We start from the raw sequence: 21,392 nt of genomic DNA, 5'->3' as shown, positions 1-21,392 counted from the left end.
TTCATGTATTTCATTAGTGCCATGCGGTCCACATATTCTCATCTTTACACGTGACTTAGTTCTTTTCTACTTATCGTGCGTAAGATCGGTCATAGATTATGCAATTCTTGTGTTTTACCATGCCCTCCCACGAAATCTAAAGGAGGAGCTTATTCGTCAGGAAAAGAGGGCAGTGTCAGTCGTTATGCCCGTATCAAGCTATAATTTAGGTTGTAAGGAATTGGGAATAAAACTCATAACTAACCATCATAAAGATCTATATATGTACTAATTTTTGAAAGAATTATTAACAATCCTCAACATAAGTTAAACAGCCTGTTGCCATCCAAACATTAACCGAAATATCATTTCCGCAATCAGCGCATGTTTGATGTTCCAAACTTTAAAACAAAAAGTTTGAAGAGTACTTATTACTAATACAATAGCATAATAAACACTAGCTAGTGCATATATAATTGAAATCAGTAGTATTAATTTCATTTTCATTATATAATTTTATTTTATTATATATATATATATATATATCGATACTTCCGAAGATAAAATTTAGCTTATTTATTATAGATATTTTATAGTTATATATAATACATTTTTTCATGATTGCAAATAGTTACGTAATTCAGCCTAAGGGCTGCTGTCTCACCGACTCCCGTCGTCCTTTGCGAGGCGATATCGAGAATCAAGATAGCGGCTTTAAAAAATCGCTAAAAATCGTCCCGTGCATTAACTTAAAATTTTGATTTTCGAACGATGTATTGAATGTCGTATTGCGAAAAATCGTCTTTGCGGATCGTCCCGTGTAACATCAGCTTTAGGAAGCCCTAAGAAAATGGAGGTTCAAGTTCATGCAAATAAGGACAAATCTTTCAAGATTTGACAAGATCTACCAATAAATTACTAATGAGTTTGATAAAGAATACTAATAAGGGTGAAATTGTTATATGGAAATCTTTATATAAAAATTTCATCCTGTATAAATTTTACTCGATCTTTCGAATTACAAATTTCTATTGTTCAATTCGGTTTTCGCATGAGCGGTTGAGCGTGATATCGTAAATTATAACATTTTTTTTCCTTTTTTTCTTTCCGAATCCGAATTTTAAGTAATTAAGAAGAAAATTAAGTACACGCGATTCTACTTATTTTTTCATATTATCCAGTGCCTACTACTACTAGTGATGCAAGCCATCATGACTAATTTTTTCGTATTTAAAGAAATTAAAATTAAAATCCAGAAATATGGTCCTTGTCTGCAGACATAAAATTGCTTTCTCTCTTTCTATTTATTTTTTTATTTATGTATTGATGTACATTTTAATTTTTGATATGGCGTAAGCTCATCAAAAGTACGTACACACTGGATAATTTTTTTTAGTATTTTCTCATATACTAATATGCCACTCTTTTGTCTGGAACTTCACCTGTTGCCATCAATATATATTGGCATTACATCATCACACAAAAATTCTGTCATACTCGGCAGCTAGGCAGCCACGTAAACAACTGCCAAATTTATTCATCCGAATTCCATAGTGAAAAATACTCGTATGAGAGAAAAAGTACATTTGCAGAACGTAATTTCGAGGCGGCTGTTCTCTCGCAATTCTATTTCCACCAGACAACTAAATTTGCTTTCCTGAAAGACTGTTTTTGAAAACACGAAGTTATTTAACGTAAGAAAAAGGAGTATTCGGTAAGACATCCAAAATGAACAAAAATAATTTTATTCCATTCATTCTCTATGAGATCAGATTTATTTTTGGAATGAAACCGAAACCTTTATTCGGAAACCAATGTGTCTCATGATTGGTCAACGTTATTCTCAGACCCAATCAGGTTCAACTTTATTGATAATCGGAGACCGAGCGTAAATCGATTGGACGTAAATTGTGGAGTTTGGTTTGAAGATTGTCAAATGAAAACACTCGGCTTTATGGAAACCGCTGAAATGAGGAGTACAAGGAAACGTTCATAATTATGCGATATTTCACTATGTGGTGGCTAAATCATAGGATTTCCTTGTCTTAACAAAAGTTTTTTCTCTATTTTCTATGACATAAGAGTTTTTTACGATGGTAAGTTAACACAAGTTTTGAACTTTATTGAAATTATAAAACTTCTGTGATTTTAATTGATATGTTTGGTCATAGCCTTCGTCTTACCATTGGCAAAGCAAAGGAAATGTCAAATCCAGTGGAGTCGAGGACATGGTGCTGCTGCCAAAGATTCAAGAAGCAGCTATCGTGGAAAACCTTAGAAAACGCTACTTGGACGATCTCATATTTGTATCCTTAAATTGCTGAAACTTACTAACATCACAGCTGATATTATGAAAAAAATTCTTAGGCCTTAGTTATATTTTAAGATTTTTCGATTCAAGTAAACCCCAACAGTTGAAAGTTGTGCTTTCTTTTTCAATCTATGAGCGTTTTACTCTGAAATCCGATGCTTTATCAGTTCGTTATTCCATTCGATCATTCACAGGACATGCTTGAAATGGGTTGTATATACTAAAAGGCATTATTAAAGAGTAAAAAACTTACTCACAACGCACAAGCTAGAGGACGCGCTTCTCAGAGAAACCGCCTATGAACACGGAGCAAAGTTTAAGCTATTTTTATCATATTTAAGAAGTGCTATATAAAGACAAAGTATTCGTATTCATTGAATAACTTCAAAACTATGACCGGTACTTTTTCGGGTGTTATTTCAGGACTGCAAGCTCTTGTTTTCAAAAATATGAGGCTTAGTAGGCGTTCCTAAATAAAACTTACGCTATAAAAGTTGCTTGGCGGAAGCTACCCGACTGATTTCATATGAGGCTTTTTCATTGTCGCTAATGAAAACCCTGACACTTTATGAGCATTTGAACCGCTCTTTACAAACTTGATATTAAGGTTTGGGAGACAAATTGAAAATTACCAAAATTATATGGATGTTCAAAATTTTGTTTTTGAATATTAATGTTGCATGACGTATCATACATATAAATGGCCCCCATTACACCCAGTGCACCATATTTTTTTTGAAAGTTCAGCTTTTGGGATTTATTTTATTATTTGATTTTTTCTTTTTACTTTCACAAATATAAAAAAGGTTCCACAATAATTTAGCTTTGGCTGTTAATACTACACTAGAAGTTTGGCAACAGCTAGGCCATTTGCAATTGCACTGAGATGTGATCCTGTTCCAATAGCAATTTTCATAACCTGAGTTTCTGGGAGAAGAGAGGGGAAAAAGGGATTCTGCCCCTAAAGGCATTCCTCCCCTTTCAAAATTGATAATGTACTTCCACACCATTGACCAATAAAATGTTCTTCAGGTTTTCAAGATTGACATATCAAGCTGTCGAAACTTGGTTTGTCATTGTTGTCAAAGGGAAAATCTTTAGTAATGTCCTTTTCTCCTTAGAATACTAATAAGGATGAGTCTTTATATAAAGTTTCATCCTCATTAGTATTCTTTATATGTGGACAACCTTATCAGAATAAAGGTGCATGCACGTGACGTGTATGGTGGCTCCAATTGGACCAAAGGCTTATGAATTATTCATGAGTTTTTGAAGACTTGCATCAAGTCTTATTTGGACATTAAAAACGCTCATAAGAAATTTTCGAAAATCAGCAAAAACTTCTGAGGACAAATAGCAGGTTATAACAGAAATAGTTGATTTGAACTGAGCCAAGTATGGGAAATGTTTGAAATGAAATCTAGGGCACTTGTCACAAGGTATTGGAAAGCTTAAACAAAAGTTAAAGCTAGGATGCTTAGATCTGTATTATAAAAATCTTTCAATTGGCAGAAACTTAATATTTCCAAAATGATGTTCAGCTGCCAGACATCTAGACAGTGTTCTTGTCACTTTCAATACAACTTTCAGGCATCCCAGACGTCCTATATTTCCTATAATTTGTATAGGATCCTATAAAGAGCCTATATTTAAAGAAAACCTCCTATATTTCCTATAAGTAGGACAACTGCTGATTGATACATTTATATTTTACACTGTTTAGCATATTTGGCGAAGGAAATAAAATGGCCCCCCCCCCTTTTTTTTTTGGTTCTGTTTTTTTTTTTATGGCCGATCCCTGGTTACGCCACCGAAAAGCTATCTTAGCTCCTATAAAGTGCATACGTATATTTTTGGGAAAAAATCCTATATTTTCCTATATTTAGAACTTGCACAGCCTATATTTCCTATCAAATTTGTCTAAAAAGTGGCTGGGATACCTGAACTTTGCTGTTGCTCCTTGATGGAGATTTCAGCAAAATCTGGTAGGGTGGCAATCAAAGCTCTCAAGCTTGTTTTTCAAAATGCCATAATTGATTTTGAATAAAATACTCTAGTGAAATGAGCTATCAAACCTAAGTTGATGACAAAATATCTCGTATAGTGGTGGAAGATTTTTTGTTATTCAATTACCAGTAAATACCTATCGTTCTTTGTCCAATCAGAACCACATCCGAAATACAGAAGTCCAAATCAAGTTTCAAGTTTTCAATTCATCAAATCACTATGGTTTTTGTCTAATATTTATCTACTTTTCCATGTAATCACAGTCTTTGTTTCAAAAATTTGTTAACATATTGATCCCACAAGGTTTTGTGATAATTATTTTAGTAACTGTGAAAAACGCTATTCAGCCAAGCTGTTGTGTCAAAACAAACTCTGAGAAACAAAAAGAGCACCCTGATACTAACAAGAAGCCAAATTTATGTTTTAGTTTATAAAGTAGAATACAGAAAAGAAAAATGTGTATTGAATCGGAAGGCAAGAGCTTCCGTTCAGCTTGTTATTCAACTTTAAGAAATTTATAAGAAACCACAAGAAACAACTGCAAGATGGACCTTCTTGTTCCTCAAACTAGAACTAAACAATTCCAGAACTCATACTTCAATAGATTGCCCAGAATGTGGAATCAACTGCCTGCCGACATCAAATCGTTAGATTCTGTTTCAAGTTTCAAGACTGCTCTCCACTTACTGCATAGACACTTATAAGACATGGAAATCAATCTGCCCTAAATGCTGTACTATGAATGACATTACTATCAAACCATTATGTTGCTACTGAACTTTACTTAGCATATCATTATGATATGTCTCAATATATCATATGATTCTATTCTTATATCTTTTTCTTATTTACATCAAGTTGATTATAAGTTCACTAATTTTTCAGTCATTATCATTATTATCACACTATCAACTATGATTATATCCGTCATCATAACATATGCCATTTGTAATATTATTCCACTTATTATGTGATCATATTGTGGCCGTACTTTATTTGGAGTCATACTCTGTTGTACGGACCATGCCACTAATTGTTTATGTGGTTAAAGCCTGATAAATAAATAAATAAAAGTTGCCTAAGGATTGACCCTATGGATATGATGAAAACATTATACCCATATATGTCTAATAATATGAAATTTCCTTAACACTTAAAACAGACCTATATTGGCCCAGTATTGGTTTCTGTCAATCCTTTCAAACAGATGCCATACTTCACTGACAAAGAAATTGAACTTTATCAAGGCGCAGTAAGTATATCAATAATCATTTTTCTCAAAAGGAAAGCAGGGGTGGGAGAGTGGTGAAAGTGCATGTGACCTGGGTTCCATTACTGGACTCATTTTTATACATGTGAGTAGAGTTTTTTAATTTGTTGGACCTCTCCTGTGCTTCAATGGTTTCTGTTCAGGTTTTCAGTTTTCATTCCCCCTGTAAAGATCAGCTAAATGCCAACTAAATGTCTTCTAAATGCAAATTTGGAAACAAGGGTCGCTGTTATTTTGGTCACTAGCTATTAAATGCTACCCCTCTTAAAATAAGGAGTATTATTTTATTTTGTTATTAATCTTCCATAACCTTCTATGTCCTTTTCAAAGGTGTATCATTAATGGGTATCTGTATTAAAAGTATTCAAAGTATGTGCTATAAGAGTAGTTTTAAAAAGAAAAAATGTATTTTTTGAAAGAAAAAAGTTATAATTACCAAAACGTTTAGGTAATCAACTTGCCAATGTGGCTGGTAAATAAGCAAATTTCATAACCTGAAACAAAAAAATTAACTACTATTTGACTAGTTGACCAACAAGTCCTGGCATTTCTTTTGTTTCGAAGTGTAGCCCAAAAATGTTCGTTTGGACAGTAAGTGCAACAAAGTTGTACTGGCACACGCACACTGCACATCATATCTATGGAGATTTTAAACAAACAAACACAAAGCACAAATATTGAACTGCAAAAGGCAATGTCTTCAACTCTTTGACAATGTTGTTGAAGTATGCTTTCAAGTTTCAGCATCTGATCCATCCTCTTGTTTTTTGACAACTATAACTGCTATTTTTTTCATTTTTTTCCTTGTATCATAAACGTCAGCCATGATAAGTTCAAACAAAATGGCAGATGATGCTCAACATGTTGGGATCGTTTGAACACAATATCTAACAATATCCAAGATCTGCCAACAATGTTGGGCATTGTTGCGTGCGTTTACATGGGCCTCAAGATGTCCAAACAATTAGAGTGATAAGAAGTATTTAAAAAAATAATTATATGACCTGGTTTTGTCTAATTTTAATAGGCCTCCTATGAAAATCCTCCTCATATATATGCCCTCACAGACAACATGTACAGAAACATGTTGATTGACCATGAGAACCAGTGTGTGATTATAAGGTAAGTGTGTCTTGTGTTCTGACTATAACTATAATAAATTTTTGCTATTTCAGAATTTGCCCATTTTTTGATCTTTCAAAATGGTATCCAGTACCCTTTGATAGAAAATAGGATGGTAGTGTTCAGTGGAGAGACTCAAACTTCATCAGCATCAGTAAATCAGTGATCGTTAGAAAGATTACAAAATTGTTCAAGAGAAGAATAAAGACATAAGATTTAAGGGTACCGATTTAAGAATAGTTCTTAGATTTCAAAGGAATACTACTTTCTCTAATCACAAGAATAAGGATATATTTTGAGTTGGAGCACTTTAAAGCAGATGTCTTCCCTTCATGATGGTTGGACCTCGACTGCAAAAAATTATGTTTTCACCTATTATTTACTACGAACGACTGACCATCCTCCTCTGTTACAAAGAATCCAGTAAAGCTAGTACAAGTAGATAAAGGCAATCGGGTTAAAACGCCCGAGAGTTCAGTCGCCTGGAGTCGTGGTTCAGTCGTCCGCAATGTATGGTTACGAGCTTTTAAACAAATGGTTAGGAGTTTTTTGTAAGTTTGGAAGCCGATTTAAAGTCAGCTACGAATATTTTACAAGCCAATCATGACAAACTGGATCTTTGTTTGATTGGGTTCATACCTCATAAAAATTGCCGAAAACTAATCTAAAATGCCTTACAAATGTTTTATAAAGCTTTACTACCTCTAAAATGAGTCATATTTGTGTTATTGGTTTGACAATCCCCTTAAGTAATGAAGTCCGGGCTATTGAACTGAACCACAGCTCTAGGTGACTGAACTCTTGGGCGACTTAACTGTAATTCAGATAAAGACAGAACCTGCCTATTTTGTGGTATAAACTTTAGTTTGGGCCAACAAAAGAGATTTTTAAAATTATTTTTAGACTTTAACTTTACGAACTGGGCTAAAAAAAAAAGAAATTAAAAGTGCACCACACCCCTAACTAAATATTTTCATTTATTATTCTAAATGAGATGTACGGTTGAATGTTAAAATATTTTTATGATTTGAGTGATGCATCTTGAAGATCTCAAGGTTTATACTTCCTATATTATTAGTGTGACGTCAAAGGAGGCATTTGAATTTATTTGGAATCATTTGTAAATAGAAACAGTTATAGCTACAGTATGAGAAAACAAATTTGCAATATCCTTTCTATAAACCCTTTGCAAGCCGATGATGTTTATACAGGATGTTTTACTTATCAAGAAAAGATAATTTCGTATATCTAATATATCACATTCATTAACATATTTGAAGAATAAACCTTGATATCTCCAATATTATGCATCATTCAAATCATATAAAATTATTTTACTATTTAACTGTTTACTTTATGTAGAATCGACCCGAAAATACTAAGTAAAGTGGTGAAGGGCACTCTAAGTGGTTTTCTACATTTGCTCATGCCTACTACTCATTTCAGAACAGGCTTCAGAACTTGTTTGGTTCGTACATGGTCGTGGACAGTGGGCAGTATATTGAAGAAAACGGTCTAGGTCAGCAGAGTCTCCCATTTTCTCTGCCAACAAGGGAGACTCTAGACTCTGCTAGTAGGGAAGTCCCAAGGCTGATCATGCGGTTCCACAACCATTCATAATTATAATTTAAGAAATGCATAGCAAATGCACTTTAAGCAATAATAATTGTTGATAGTTTTTATTTGTCCATTGTCCAATATGTCCATTGAGGGTTTTTGTCCTTACTAGTCATACCTTTTGCATTACTGGAAGGTTATTGTCTCTATAGTCATATTCAGATCTTATATGATATATATTTATATATCATTGATTTCCTTTTTACATAGTGGAGAAAGTGGAGCAGGAAAGACTGTTTGTGCAAAGTTTATTATGAGTTATCTTGCCAAGGTTTCAGGAGGCGGAGAAAATGTGCAGGTACAAAATGAGATATACATTAAATTACAGTTAAATAAAGATTGATGATAGAATTAGTTTATTCTCATGCTGAAGGTACTCTATGAACTGCATGTATTCATTTTAAGAAAAACAAGCCCTCATATTCAGATTATCAGCATGTGGCAGTAAAAAAAAAAAAAGGAAGAAAGAAGAAAACTTTTGCTAATTAATACTCAGGGCATTTGTACAAACAATGCATGTGACCTTGCTCATATAATTCCAGCACCAGGCAGAATTTCAGTTCATAATCTCAACTATTGGAGAAATGGCATTTGATAAAAAATTAAATGTTTAGGATTTTGTGTTGGAAAATATTTGGTTTACAAGAGCTGAAACCTTCCCTTTTTACTAAAAACGATAACTGCGTTTTTTTCATATCTTATTTTAAGGAGGTAGGGTGAAATGAATAATTGTGATGTTGCATTGTGCAATGGCTATTCCTTTGATTGGAAGGGCAATAGAATTTATTGTCTGATTATACAAACTATTTTTGAGCTACTTAGAACCTTATCAAAATAAGTTATTCTTAATTAGGTCTAAGGCTATTCTTGGCTTTTTGTAGAGAATAAAAGATATTATATTGGAGTCAAATCCTCTCTTGGAAGCATTTGGGAATGCCAAGACTGTCAGGAACAATAACTCAAGCAGATTTGTAAGTATTGCTTCAAGTACTTTGGAGGAAAAACCATTTGGCAAAGAGATGCAAGTAACACTAAGTCATCATTTCAAAACATATTAAAATCAATGTTAATTGCTTCTTATAATTTTTCAATTTTATTGTCACTCATTTGAAACATTTGCATTAATAAAACAGACGTTTTGGTCCAAACACAGACCTTCCTCCCTTTATCAATCACCTTGTGTTCGTATTTCCAAAGTCAAATTCTTTTTCCTTTTCATTTGTGTGTCTACCTTGTTGCAAAAGCCTCTTTCCATGAGTGAAGTATACCACAACGTTTCAGATTAATATCCTTCAAAGGGTCTTTCAATCTGAGTAAGTGGACAGCCAACCTTTCTAGAACCTTATGCTAATATTCACTGTAGAGAGATGCTGGTCATTCATCTGTCATGCATGCAGCTTGGCCCAGTCTGATTCTGAATAGAATGATCTCAATGCAATAATACGTTCTGGTCATCGACAAGTGTCCAGTAAAAATGAGGACTTGACTGGTACTGTAAAACAGAACATGTAGGTCATAATGGACAAGTTTTTTGAGAGTTCTGCCCCCAACACCGTGCCACCTTACAATTACATTATTCTCACAGTGAAAATAGGGGCTAAGATCGGAATTACGTTCGATGAAGTTGTGGAGTCGACGAATAAAGGATTGTCCCAGAATAAGAATGCGCTTGTCAGTCATAACACAGTTAGAGTGTAAAAGTAAAATAACTTGCCTGATAATTTTACAGTGAACTTGCTCGACTGTGAGAATAATAGGAAAGAGGCCTCGTGGTAGTAAGACATGCATTAAGTACTGCTACGTAATAACAGTAATCATATCCTATTGGTCGACTTGAGATATGCGGATTCATGTAGTTGGATTACCGGATCTAACAACAGTATAATGTTTCCACATAAATGATTTTGATGACTTGGCAGGACATTTGAGCAAGCACATTTCTTTAATATAAAAGTAAAGACTGAGCTTACTTATTGACGAAATGTCTGTTATTTTTGAAACAAGATGCTCAGAGAGCATAAACAGTGTGTTGTGTCAGGAGTTGCGCTATGCATGTCACACCACTCAACAAGACGAAATTGACCAGAAATTATGCTCATGCCAAGGAGGTCTATTGTTTGTGAACGTGGCCTCAGCACTTAATGAGTGTATTTCACTCTGAAAATTTTACATATTTTACTCATGGAAATAAGTCAAGATTTGCTACAAATTCCTTTGCTATATTATTATTCAGTGTTTCTTTAATTCAGATCAGTAAAGCTTAGAGTTTTTAACCAAGTTTGATATCGATCAAAGTGTTGAAATGTAGTTCACTCTGCAACACTTGTTTTTTGTTGTCCAGTAATTTGCTGTAAACTCCGCTTGTGAGTAGTTTGAAAGTCCCAATAAAAAAGCCAAAGATGAAATCATTGGCCACATCCTTGAAGAAAATGTACATTTGGCGTTCGCGTTTGCTTCTAATGCGTCATTTTTCACTGCAGTGAGTCCAACAGGTCGGGTCGCTGGTTCCAGCCCTGCGGTCATCACAATCATGTGAATTGAGTTTGTTTGATGTGTTGTTCTCTCCTATGCTACGAGGGTTTTCTCTGGGTTCTCCGGTTTCCTCCCCACGTAAAAATCAGCATGTGAGTTGAACGTTGTGTGCATAGAATATTTTGAATGAAGTGGTAGTGCATGTGAGCAAAAACTGTCCCCAATTAGTGTGAAAGCGCTAGAATGACTAGACACTTAAATAAAGATTTTTCCCCCTCTATTTTCCATTTTGTTGAGGAGGGGAAAAAGACGTATTTAAGACTGGTTTGCCACAGGCAACCCAGTAGTGATGAAATGAATGAGAATTTTTGTCCAGTAACACTTGGGTTTTGACAGGTCAAATATGCATCTAAATTGGGCTTCCTGTTTTAATAGTCTTGTTTTAATCAGCAGTATTACTTTTTTCAACAGGGAAAGTATGTAGAGATTCAATTTACAAGAGGAGGGCAACCAGATGGTGGGAAAATATCCAATTTTCTTCTGGAAAAGGTTTTTTAAATATGTATTCTTTTTTTGTTAAATACACAACAACTCTATTTTCTTCTTGTTGAAAAGGTTTTTTTTAATATGTATTGTATATAATTTGATATTTACATATGACCATACATATATTTCCTGGTTATTATTAGGTACATCTGCATCTGTAGACTGAAATGGTTCTAGGCTTGCTTGATTATGATCCTCAATTTACAATTATCACTTAACTTTTCTCTCAAATTTTGTAAACTTCAAAATTGAGAATACAATCTTTTTGGCATCCTTAACTTTACTTATAAATAGATATTTCCAGAGTATCGTGAATTATTGACAGATTAAGTAGTATTTAATAAACAAGTAGGAGTGTTTTATCAAGTCTTAAACAATTAGACATAAGCCAAGTGGTTTTAGACCTAATAAAACTCAATCTGTGAGTTTTTTTAACAGCTTCAAAAACTCTGAAAATAATTCAATAACCTTTGGGTCAAAGGCATGAACCTTAAGCAGGGCTTAAAATAACTGCTGGCAGCTAAAAATGCCAGTTGCCCGGCCAAGTGTAAACAGTCTGGTCATCTTGACCAGTCAGGTTGTGGTCATACATTGAACAGAATTGTTTATTAAAGTCCATACAAGGCTTTTAGAAATATGCATACCATGCTATTTTAGTCCCATGTTAGATAAGGTGTTCATGATAAAAATACTTCTTACTTCTATTTACAAAGTAACCGATTGCATTTAAACAATTTGCACTGTTTGCTACCATTTTCAATATTCAGTAGTTGCAAGTTGCCTGTTGGAATTGAATTTTCTTTGCCACCAGTCAAAAATATAAAAGGTACAGCTGATTTATATCGTGATTGACAAAAGCGAAAAACAAAAGTTCAGTGTGCTTCAGGCCCATAACATCAAAATTCCCACCAGAAAATTAGTTATTCAAGACACTGAAAGAGTTTTCTCATATATAAAAAACTCCACCCACAATCCAGGTTTTTTTATTTTTACTACTACTCTCATGAACATTTTTGAAAACAATTTTTTTGTACTGCTGTCTAATCATGGTAACAGTCTGAAACATAAACAAAAGGACATCAAATTTGCTAGCATGTACTATTTGAATACAGGCAATTATAATTTGTATATTTTCCAGCAAATGGCTTGTTACTAATCTAGTGTAGTTGAAAAAAGTAATTCCCATGTATTGTTAATTAATAATTCACAATATATGAGATTAGGCACAAACAAATCATTAACTGAAGTTTTTTTTTCAATAACTAGTTAAGTTATTATTTACTCTATTGCATAAGATTAATGAAGGATGAAACGAAATCCACGTTCAATCATGTATAATATGGTGTCCATTTGTGTGTAGTTTTTGCATGGATATTTTTTTCATTATGTATATACTGACCCACAGCACATTTTGATATGCATTTCTGTAGTTAAAGCAGAATTAATTTGCATTAGATCTACAACTGAAATCAATGAATAATTGTTGTCTTCTTTTTTTATGTTGTTGGATTGAAGTTTATTCATCACTGATGTATTTGCAGTCAGTCCTGACTTATAATTTATAACCAAAATCAACATGTTATGCACAACAGTCTATAATATGTAAAAATGTACCAGCTGCTTACCAATAAATTTTATGTTTATTAAATTTGACAGTCACGGGTGGTCATGCAGAACTCAACAGAAAGAAGCTTTCACATATTTTACCAAATTCTCAGTGGGGCTTCTTCTGAAGACAAAGGTAGGCCCTAAAATGGGTTCCCTAAAAAGGACTAAATTATTCCAAAACTGTCCACACAAAACCATCCACACACGTGAACAACATTGAGGATAGACTCATTGAGGATAGACTTATTGAGTCAATCTTCATATCATTCACATGAGTGTGGACAGTTTTTGGTTGCTACTCTGACTTTGAGGATGTTTTCTGTTTTTTTCTTTTTCTTTTCCATCTGATCATAATAGCCTTATTATTGCTGAGTATTAAAATACAGTATTAATTGTGCATTATTCCTAGGAAAGTTTGGTCTAACAGATCCATCATATTATTACTACCTTAATCAAAGTGGAACATATACCGTAGATGGTACCAATGACTCTCAGGAGTATGAAGAAACAAGGGTAATATTACAGTTTTACAGTAGTTGTTTCTATAATATGATATGACTACAAATGTATACTTTAAAGAACATTTCCAATTGGAAGATCATGCTTTGTATACTGTAAGTTAACAGTAGATACCCAATACAGTCACCTTCCAGACTATTTAGGCAAGATATGGAAAAGGATGGAGAGACATCATTATTACTAGACAGCCATCATAGTTGCATTAGCAACTGGCTATAAAGGAGCAAATCATAAAATCACAGACCAAATGCATTCATAAATATGATAAATGAACCCCTCACAACCTACAATATTGACACATTAACCACGCTGACATCATACTGTCTACCCACCAACAAACTGCTGTAAACTAATCATTAATACCCTACTGACAACTCTCTGTTACTTTTAGTGATAATGATCATTTCTCATTTTGTATAGTTGATCCTTTCTGGTGTGTTGAGATTTTGATACAGTGCAAAATTTCAGATATTTTTTTCTTCCTCCAAAAAATCAATTTCCACCTTATTTTAGTTAGTACATTATTATGATTGTGTAATTCCAAACATCCATACCCCCCTCACGGAGGAATTTTTTTAAGACACCCCCTACCCTCCGGAAATTCCAATTTTCTTTCATACAAACTCTGTAATTTTTGTTATTTCTCCGACCCCCTTACTCTTCGGAAATTCCAAATTCCTCTGTGGGGTTGGTATGGATGATTTCTGAAACTACACATTCCGGTTTCTTGATTCCTTGTGTTTTCATTCTGCTGACAGTAGGTCGATTAAAAAAAAAAATTAACAGAATGAATTTATTTTTTCAACTACAGAAAGCCATGGATGTGATTGGCATCAGTGATGAGAATCAAGCTGATTGTTTGGCAATAGTGGCTGGGGTGCTTCACATAGGTAACATCTGTTTTACTGAGGATGGTAACTATGCTGTTCCTGCTGATGATGAATGTAAGTCTGACTCAACAAACTTCTTGTTTGTAAAATGTTGATAAATAATTAAAATGTTTAGAAAATTTGCTAAACAATAAAAGATATAGCTATGTTATTGGAACTCAGCGTTATATAGTCATTATGCCTAAATATGTTGCCTTCTTTTATCTGTACAGTCTTAGGAAGCTACAGCTATCTTTAGAAGTTTGACTCAGCCATTTTTCACTTTGCCTTTTGATAGATTATTAGACAATTAGGTCACGCCCAGGTATCCCAGTGTACAATTTCATACTTAAAAAATTATTCTCTTCTGTTAGACTAGTAGAATAACAATAATGTTTGGAAACCCATCTGCAGTTCACTATATTCATAATATATTACCTATTTACTTATAGGTAGCTAAACAGTCACATAGCTTTTTTATTTAACACAGCTTTCTTTTTGCCATGCTTTTTTTCTAGTTTTACAGTACCCTGGATATTTGTTGGCAGTAGAACCAAGTTTACTCAAAGACAAACTTACAAGGTATTTAGAAATATTGATATGAAGTATTACCTAAAAGGACTCTATTTTGGTTGGGCCCCGAAGGGCACCAAGCCGAGCATTGCAAGTCAATCGTTCGAAGGGTCAGATAATAAACTTCTCTTAACAAAGGTAATTCCCTAATTTTGCCCGGCACATTTTTCTGAGCACAGGAGTAAAATCATGGAACTTACACAGTTTAGTAGTAAATTTCTTATACTCAGTAAAAAATTCTATCTAAGGCTAATTTCACTCAAAGTCAAAAATTCAAGTCAAAAATTGTGATCTTCGTAAAACTTGACCCATTTTGCAACGTTTTTTCAAAATAAATCCAAAATGGGAATATGGTGACCCTCATCTTTATTTCACATGTGAACTTATAGAAGACTGTATAGCATCCGTAGAGCATCCACCTACGAAATATGAATAAAACGATATTAATCATATTAAGTAGTGTTTAAGAAACGAGTAGGAGTGTTTTATCAGGTATTATACCTGATAAAACACAATCTACAAGTTTTTTGAACTGCTTAAAACACTCATGAACAATTTATAAGATTTTGGTTCAACTGGAGCCACCATACACGTCACGAACATGGATTTTTATGCTTCGATAGAGATTTGACGTCACGGGCATGCGCAACCAGATTCAATAGAAGCTCCCACACGTTGGATATTGCATGCCAAGGCAAAGACAGGCACGTCAGTCAAAGATCATTAGGGTTGACTATGACCTTGATGAAGCTCTATGTCTTCATCTAAACTTGGATGCATACTTCATCCCTGATCAATGAAGTCATCCTCATAGTATTCGAGTGGTTTTTATATAAAGATCACAAGTGTCTTTATATAAAGTCACATGTGTCTTTATATAAAATCACTTGAATACTAATGAAGAGGACTTTATCGGGTATAAAGGTTCATGCACATGACGTGTATGGTGGCTCCAATTGGACCATAAGCTTATGAATTATTAATGAGTGTTTTAATCATTTTTATTCAACCTCCGGTTGCATCCATATTGGTCATCAAGGCCTTATTTGGCCATATTTTGAGGTCATTTAGGATAAGAAAACAAGAATGGTGGCCCCATTTTACATCCATATAGACCCAATGAATGACTACAAAGTTTGGGCAAATGACATTTCTATGTCTATTTCAAGGCAAATAACCTTAACTGGGCACACTTACCAAAATGCAAGAGAAAACGTAGTCTTCTGTACAATTTTGAAATGCTACTGGGACTCCTATGTCTTACGACTCCTACGTTTTTCAGTTTTCAAAAATTCATCCGATTGCCACGATTTTTAGATTTTTACTGACGTTTTTCTTTTCCGGGTCTTGGTGTAATCTACAGTCACACTTTTACACACACAAATCTACAGTCGTTTAGACAATTACAGTCATTGTAACGTTACAATTGGCTTAGACTATTTTAGTAAACAAATTTTTTTAAATTCCTTATGCCATGTGGCACGTCTTGTTGTGTGATTCACCTTGAAGAATAACCTCATCACTATCAGATATTTGTTATTAAAGATGTCAGAGAAATCAAAGCTTCATGATCAACTGTCCAAAGTTGATCAAAAACGTTAAAAAAATATGAGCCTGCTAATTAATGGTCCACTTGCTACTTAATGGCTTATATAATACTTTCCTCAAACCCTAACTTGTACTGACTAGTAAAGTCCACTTAATATTTACCTTACAATTGTCTCAGAGTTGCAAACAACTACTCTGCATCTCTGATACAGTCCAATTTACTCACTTTTTCTCAAGCACCCTGAAGATGTTAGGCCCTAAATTGTTAACATTGCCCAGACATCCGATGATCTGTGGAATCTCTTGTATCGTCCATCCTGGGCATTGAACTCGGAGCTCGTAGCATAGCTGTTGGTACTTGAACCTTTTTTCCAACTCTGTTGCTCTTACACTTTCTTTGCAAGGACAGCCCATGTCTACAGCTGTAGGATGATTATCTTCTTCTCATCCACATACTCCAGTACCAAGTCTGGGCGTCAGTGCGTTGTTGCTGTTCTTGTCTGTCAATCATAATAGTCCTATCTAAGCCCTCTTTGTTGGGTCTCAATGACTGTTCCTCCCTCCCATACCTCTTTGTACCAAACATACAGTACTTCGCTTCATGAGCCCTCCTGCTTTAGCCACTCTGTAGCAAAAAGCATGAGTGCATTGTCATGACGCTGAAGATATTCTCTACTTGCCAAGATCTTTCAGTGAGCCATTATTATTATTATTGTTAATTAAGTTATTATTACTATTATACTTGTACTATTTATACAAGAATGATATAATTAATATGTTTTGCACATTTAATGTTTTTTTGTCTTTCCAGATATTTTCTTTTGTTATCAGTAAATTATGATGATACATTCCAACTTGCATTTGATATTGTTGATTTTTACATAACATTTTTCCATGATAGCCGTGTAATGGACAGCAAATGGGGAGGAAAATCTGAAATCATTAACATGAAGCTAAATGTTGAACAAGTAAGAAAGTAAATAGTTATATATGACTGTTGCCTGTTGACTGAAAGCCATTATTTTGTCACTGCACATGCTGTTCTTTGACATTGCATTATGTTTGCTAAATCTCTCTTGAATTTTGAATGGAACTGATTATCACACAATATGTTGTAAGGTTAGGGATAAGTAAATTAAGACTACCAATAACTTTTTTACCAAAACTTGGGTTTTGCTTCAATATGTAAAAAAGAGCATTTTTAGCTATTTCAAAGTTACAATTTTATTACTAAGTATTGTGTTTTGCCTTAGGCCTGTTACACAAGGGATGCACTTTCCAAAGCCTTATACTCCAGGCTGTTTGACTACCTTGTTCAAGTAAGACTTGTTTGTCTGTTCACATATGTAAACATTTCTAATCCTTCTTGATTATCTATAACTAAAACTGATGGAAAATGATCCCTTTTTACAGTCTGTGAACAAAGCTATGCAGAAGGATTATGTTGAGCTGACAATTGGTGTACTTGATATTTATGGATTTGAAATCTTCCAGGTAAAAAAAACATGATTTTATGAGTTGTAGACTATTTTTTTCTTCTTTTGTTTGGGAAAGGGTATACCAAGTGAAAAGGGTGTACTTACAACAAGCAGCCTTTAATGAACAATTAAACATCAAAGTAGATTTTATCCATCAAAGTGATTATCGAGGGATATTTGCTGAGCCACGAATCTCTGAGCTGTGAGGAAAACATTTTTTGATAATCACTGAGACTGAGGTGACTAATAATTGTAAAATAACAAATTAAGGTGATTATTCAAAACAAGGCTATGTTGCTCTTAAAGCATTGATGTTTTGGCTCTTTTGCTTGTCGTGCGTTATTTTTGTTTTAGGACCAAAATTGTCGATTGTCTCTAGAGAAGAATTTTCTTTCTCCTATTTGTGTTCATATTTCTTTCAAAGAGTACCTTCTCCTTTCATCTAGCCACTGCTATGTGCTCACTCTTCAAAATTACAGTCACGGCTGTTTGAAAACATTTTGATACTAAAGCGTATCGATCTTTTTGAGCACTAAAAATGGCTGGTTCTCTCTAGAGAAGCATTCAGTCTTTTTCCTGTTTGTGCTGATTAAATAATATCCTTTATAATTGTAACAAAACTAGGCTTAAAAACACTCTACTGAAGAAAATGCTTGCTATTTCATGAAGCCGTCACCATATTTCATTGGATGCTTGACAAAAAAATGACATCCCATTGACACCACTCACAAATATTATGGGTTAGCAAACTAACTACAGTACCATTTCCTCCCAAAGAAATAAATATTAATAAGCCTATTATTATATATTTTTTCTTCTGTAACATTGACATGCCGACAAGCAGTGATCTTGCCTAAATGCTATAATCACCTGTCATGGGAAGTGCTTGAGCAATCAGCACACTGGACTTTCCATTATCATCTGTGTTATTTTACTAATTCATAATGCTTGAAGGTGAGGTCATACGCTGAAAGTTGCATGTGCAACAAACAGCATCACCTGCAACTGGTTTTTGTTGCCTGAGGAGTTGTGTACGTAAGTGGTAATACAATCAACATCGCTCTTCAACTTGCAAACAGAAAAGTTGTGTGACAAGCTGCCGTACGATTTTGTTGCCAGTATTACCGCACTTTGAGGATAAAAGAACTTTTTATATATGACCGATGACCGAATTAGTAATATATAGAAAGTTCATTATTCTCACTCCACTCCAATGAATCTTTTAAATAACTGAGGTTTTTTTGTTCACAGAAAAATGGTTTTGAGCAGTTTTGTATCAATTTTGTCAATGAAAAACTTCAGCAGATCTTCATTGAATTGACACTTAAGGCAGAACAGGTTGGTTTTTATTTTGAGTACTGTCATAACTGAATTGCTTTCTCTATATAATCAAACATTTGATTTGCAATCAACTAGTTTGTTTATACCAAATAAATAAAAGTTATGGAATTTTCAATGTTTTTATTGCTACACACTCATTGAGACAAAACATCATGACAGATTAATGGGCAATAGACAACTTCCAATAAGATAAATCATTTCCATTTAACTTTAATAAGTCTAACAATTTGACAGTAGTCTATAGCCCATTAACCTGTTGCAATTGTAGCCAAAAAAAACAGTGGTAAGATGGAACAGGTGATTATTACATGTTTCTTTTGTTGGACACCAGTATTTAACAAATAATGTTGGTATTTCTATACTTATTTATTACTAACTGCTATCTTAATAATATAATTCATATTACCAACAGGAAGAATATGTAGAAGAAGGAATCAATTGGACGCCTATTGATTATTTCAACAACAAAATTGTTTGTGACCTGATTGAGACTAAGGTACTCTTTATTGACAAAATGTTTGTCCCTTTCTTTGTCTATATCTTGAAAATAAAATGAAGGCTGTGTTCGTGCTTATATCGATCATGAGAAAATTATTTTTAAACCGATCTAAAACTTATTTGGGTCCATTCACACTTAGATCACTTCAGAGTGATTTAGACTGGTTATGGTTATTGGACTTTTTTTTAAACAGGGTGACCCATTCAACTAAAAGCTGGTATCCAGAGGGGCCCTAAAGGGGGCCAGGCCGGTTTTGGTGTTCTAAGAAAGGGGCTACCATAATTATCTTCATCTTACAATGTACATCTATAGTTGAAAAATATGGGATTGTTTGCTTATGTAATTGACTGCACATAAAAACTTAAAATGTATATTTTATATATAATATATATTTAATCAAATAGCATCCAAAAACTAAACAAATTTTTAGTTATGGTTAGCTTATTAATTTTGATCTTTTTAAATAGCGTCCCCCCGGAATTCTTTGCGTAATGGATGATGTCTGTGCTACAATGCATGCAGTGGGAGAAGGTGCTGATGCAACATTGTTAGAGGTATTAAAGGAATTGTTATACACTGTCCTATTGTTGACTTTATTGAGGTTTTAAATCCCTTATTGATATATTAATTGTCTTATATAATTTATTTTTCTTATTTTTCTTTTGCAGAAATTGGGCAATTCAGTGGGAACACATCAACATTTTCAATCTTGTAGTGGTGGATTTATTATCCATCACTATGCTGGGAAGGTAAATACCATATTATTTAAGTCCATATCACCCTATTTTCTCTATATTTTGATGAATCCTATATGCCTTCAGCTTTAAAATGGCATACAATATCATTTGCTTTAGATCACTTGCTCCAGGCTGCTCGTTCCAGAAAAAATAATTGTTCTAAATTCAATAAAATAAAATTCAGAGTGCTTCATAATGAAATTATACTAAGGATTTGATTTTGCTGGTTTCTCAAAAATTGTTCTAGCTCTTTTTCCAAAAAGGCTGATACCGGTAGGCACTCTCGGATCAGTACTATTTATGATAAGATAAGATAATAGGGCCTTTGTTTTAATTTTAATTTTAATTTTAATTTAGTACTGTGTACATGGGGAACTCAAAATATTATGATCCATATTTTTAAGAACTCTCACTTCCTGTTAAATATCATCAGACAATATTCGAGAACTTGTGGTATTTTTTGATAACGTCTTCCTCATCACTCCCCTTAACTTATTTCAAAATATTTCTCCCTTGAATGGCACTTAAAATACAACCAACATTCCCCCTCCCCCCCCCCCCCCCCCCCCTCAAAATTAAAAGATATTACATTTACATACGAAGAAACTACAGGCCATCTTATCGTTAGCCTGCGATATCCGGATTTGACGCAGGCTATCTTATCGTATTGGCATGCATATTTCAGTTATTATACTCGTAGCTTGGTAGAATTTGAAACTAGGTTCATATTTCTCAACAGGTTTCTTATGACTGTGGTGGTTTTTGTGAAAGAAATCGTGATGTACTCTTCAAAGATTTGATTGAACTCATGCAGTGTAGTCAAAAGTAAAAATATTTTCTATGTTTTGCAGGGTTGGATCAAGGGGTGGTAAAAAGGGTGAATAGTCACCCCCCTT

General features: G+C 33.9%; 1 protein-coding gene across 2 annotated transcripts in view; it reads left to right on the top strand.

The window, feature by feature from the left end:
• The first annotated feature begins 1,906 nt into the window (after window positions 1–1,906).
• LOC116292178 (unconventional myosin-Ie) overlaps window positions 1,907–21,392 on the top strand; it is a 36,449-nt gene continuing 16,963 nt past the window's right edge. Inside the window, exons 1-19 of one of the 2 annotated variants that reach the window (XM_031699444.2) lie at window positions 1,907–2,075; window positions 2,151–2,285; window positions 5,460–5,549; window positions 6,595–6,689; window positions 8,517–8,604; window positions 9,188–9,277; window positions 11,250–11,327; window positions 12,981–13,065; window positions 13,342–13,445; window positions 14,263–14,395; window positions 14,839–14,902; window positions 17,343–17,409; window positions 17,695–17,760; window positions 17,855–17,935; window positions 19,171–19,257; window positions 19,673–19,756; window positions 20,227–20,313; window positions 20,428–20,508; window positions 21,236–21,321. In XM_031699444.2, the coding sequence (XP_031555304.1) occupies window positions 2,073–2,075; window positions 2,151–2,285; window positions 5,460–5,549; window positions 6,595–6,689; window positions 8,517–8,604; window positions 9,188–9,277; window positions 11,250–11,327; window positions 12,981–13,065; window positions 13,342–13,445; window positions 14,263–14,395; window positions 14,839–14,902; window positions 17,343–17,409; window positions 17,695–17,760; window positions 17,855–17,935; window positions 19,171–19,257; window positions 19,673–19,756; window positions 20,227–20,313; window positions 20,428–20,508; window positions 21,236–21,321 (1,604 nt within the window). In that variant the 5' untranslated portion in view covers window positions 1,907–2,072. The remainder of the gene's footprint in view (window positions 2,076–2,150; window positions 2,286–5,459; window positions 5,550–6,594; window positions 6,690–8,516; window positions 8,605–9,187; window positions 9,278–11,249; window positions 11,328–12,980; window positions 13,066–13,341; window positions 13,446–14,262; window positions 14,396–14,838; window positions 14,903–17,342; window positions 17,410–17,694; window positions 17,761–17,854; window positions 17,936–19,170; window positions 19,258–19,672; window positions 19,757–20,226; window positions 20,314–20,427; window positions 20,509–21,235; window positions 21,322–21,392) is intronic. The other variant, XM_031699445.2, reaches the window with a different exon arrangement.

The sequence above is a fragment of the Actinia tenebrosa genome, unplaced genomic scaffold (genome assembly GCF_029948245.1).
Source record: "Actinia tenebrosa isolate PJP-AT-01 unplaced genomic scaffold, QUT_ActTen_1.0 PGA_scaffold5__44_contigs__length_20552954, whole genome shotgun sequence".
In the NCBI taxonomy this organism is placed as follows: Eukaryota; Metazoa; Cnidaria; class Anthozoa; order Actiniaria; family Actiniidae; genus Actinia; species Actinia tenebrosa.
This window is presented reverse-complemented; position numbering and strand designations above follow the sequence as displayed.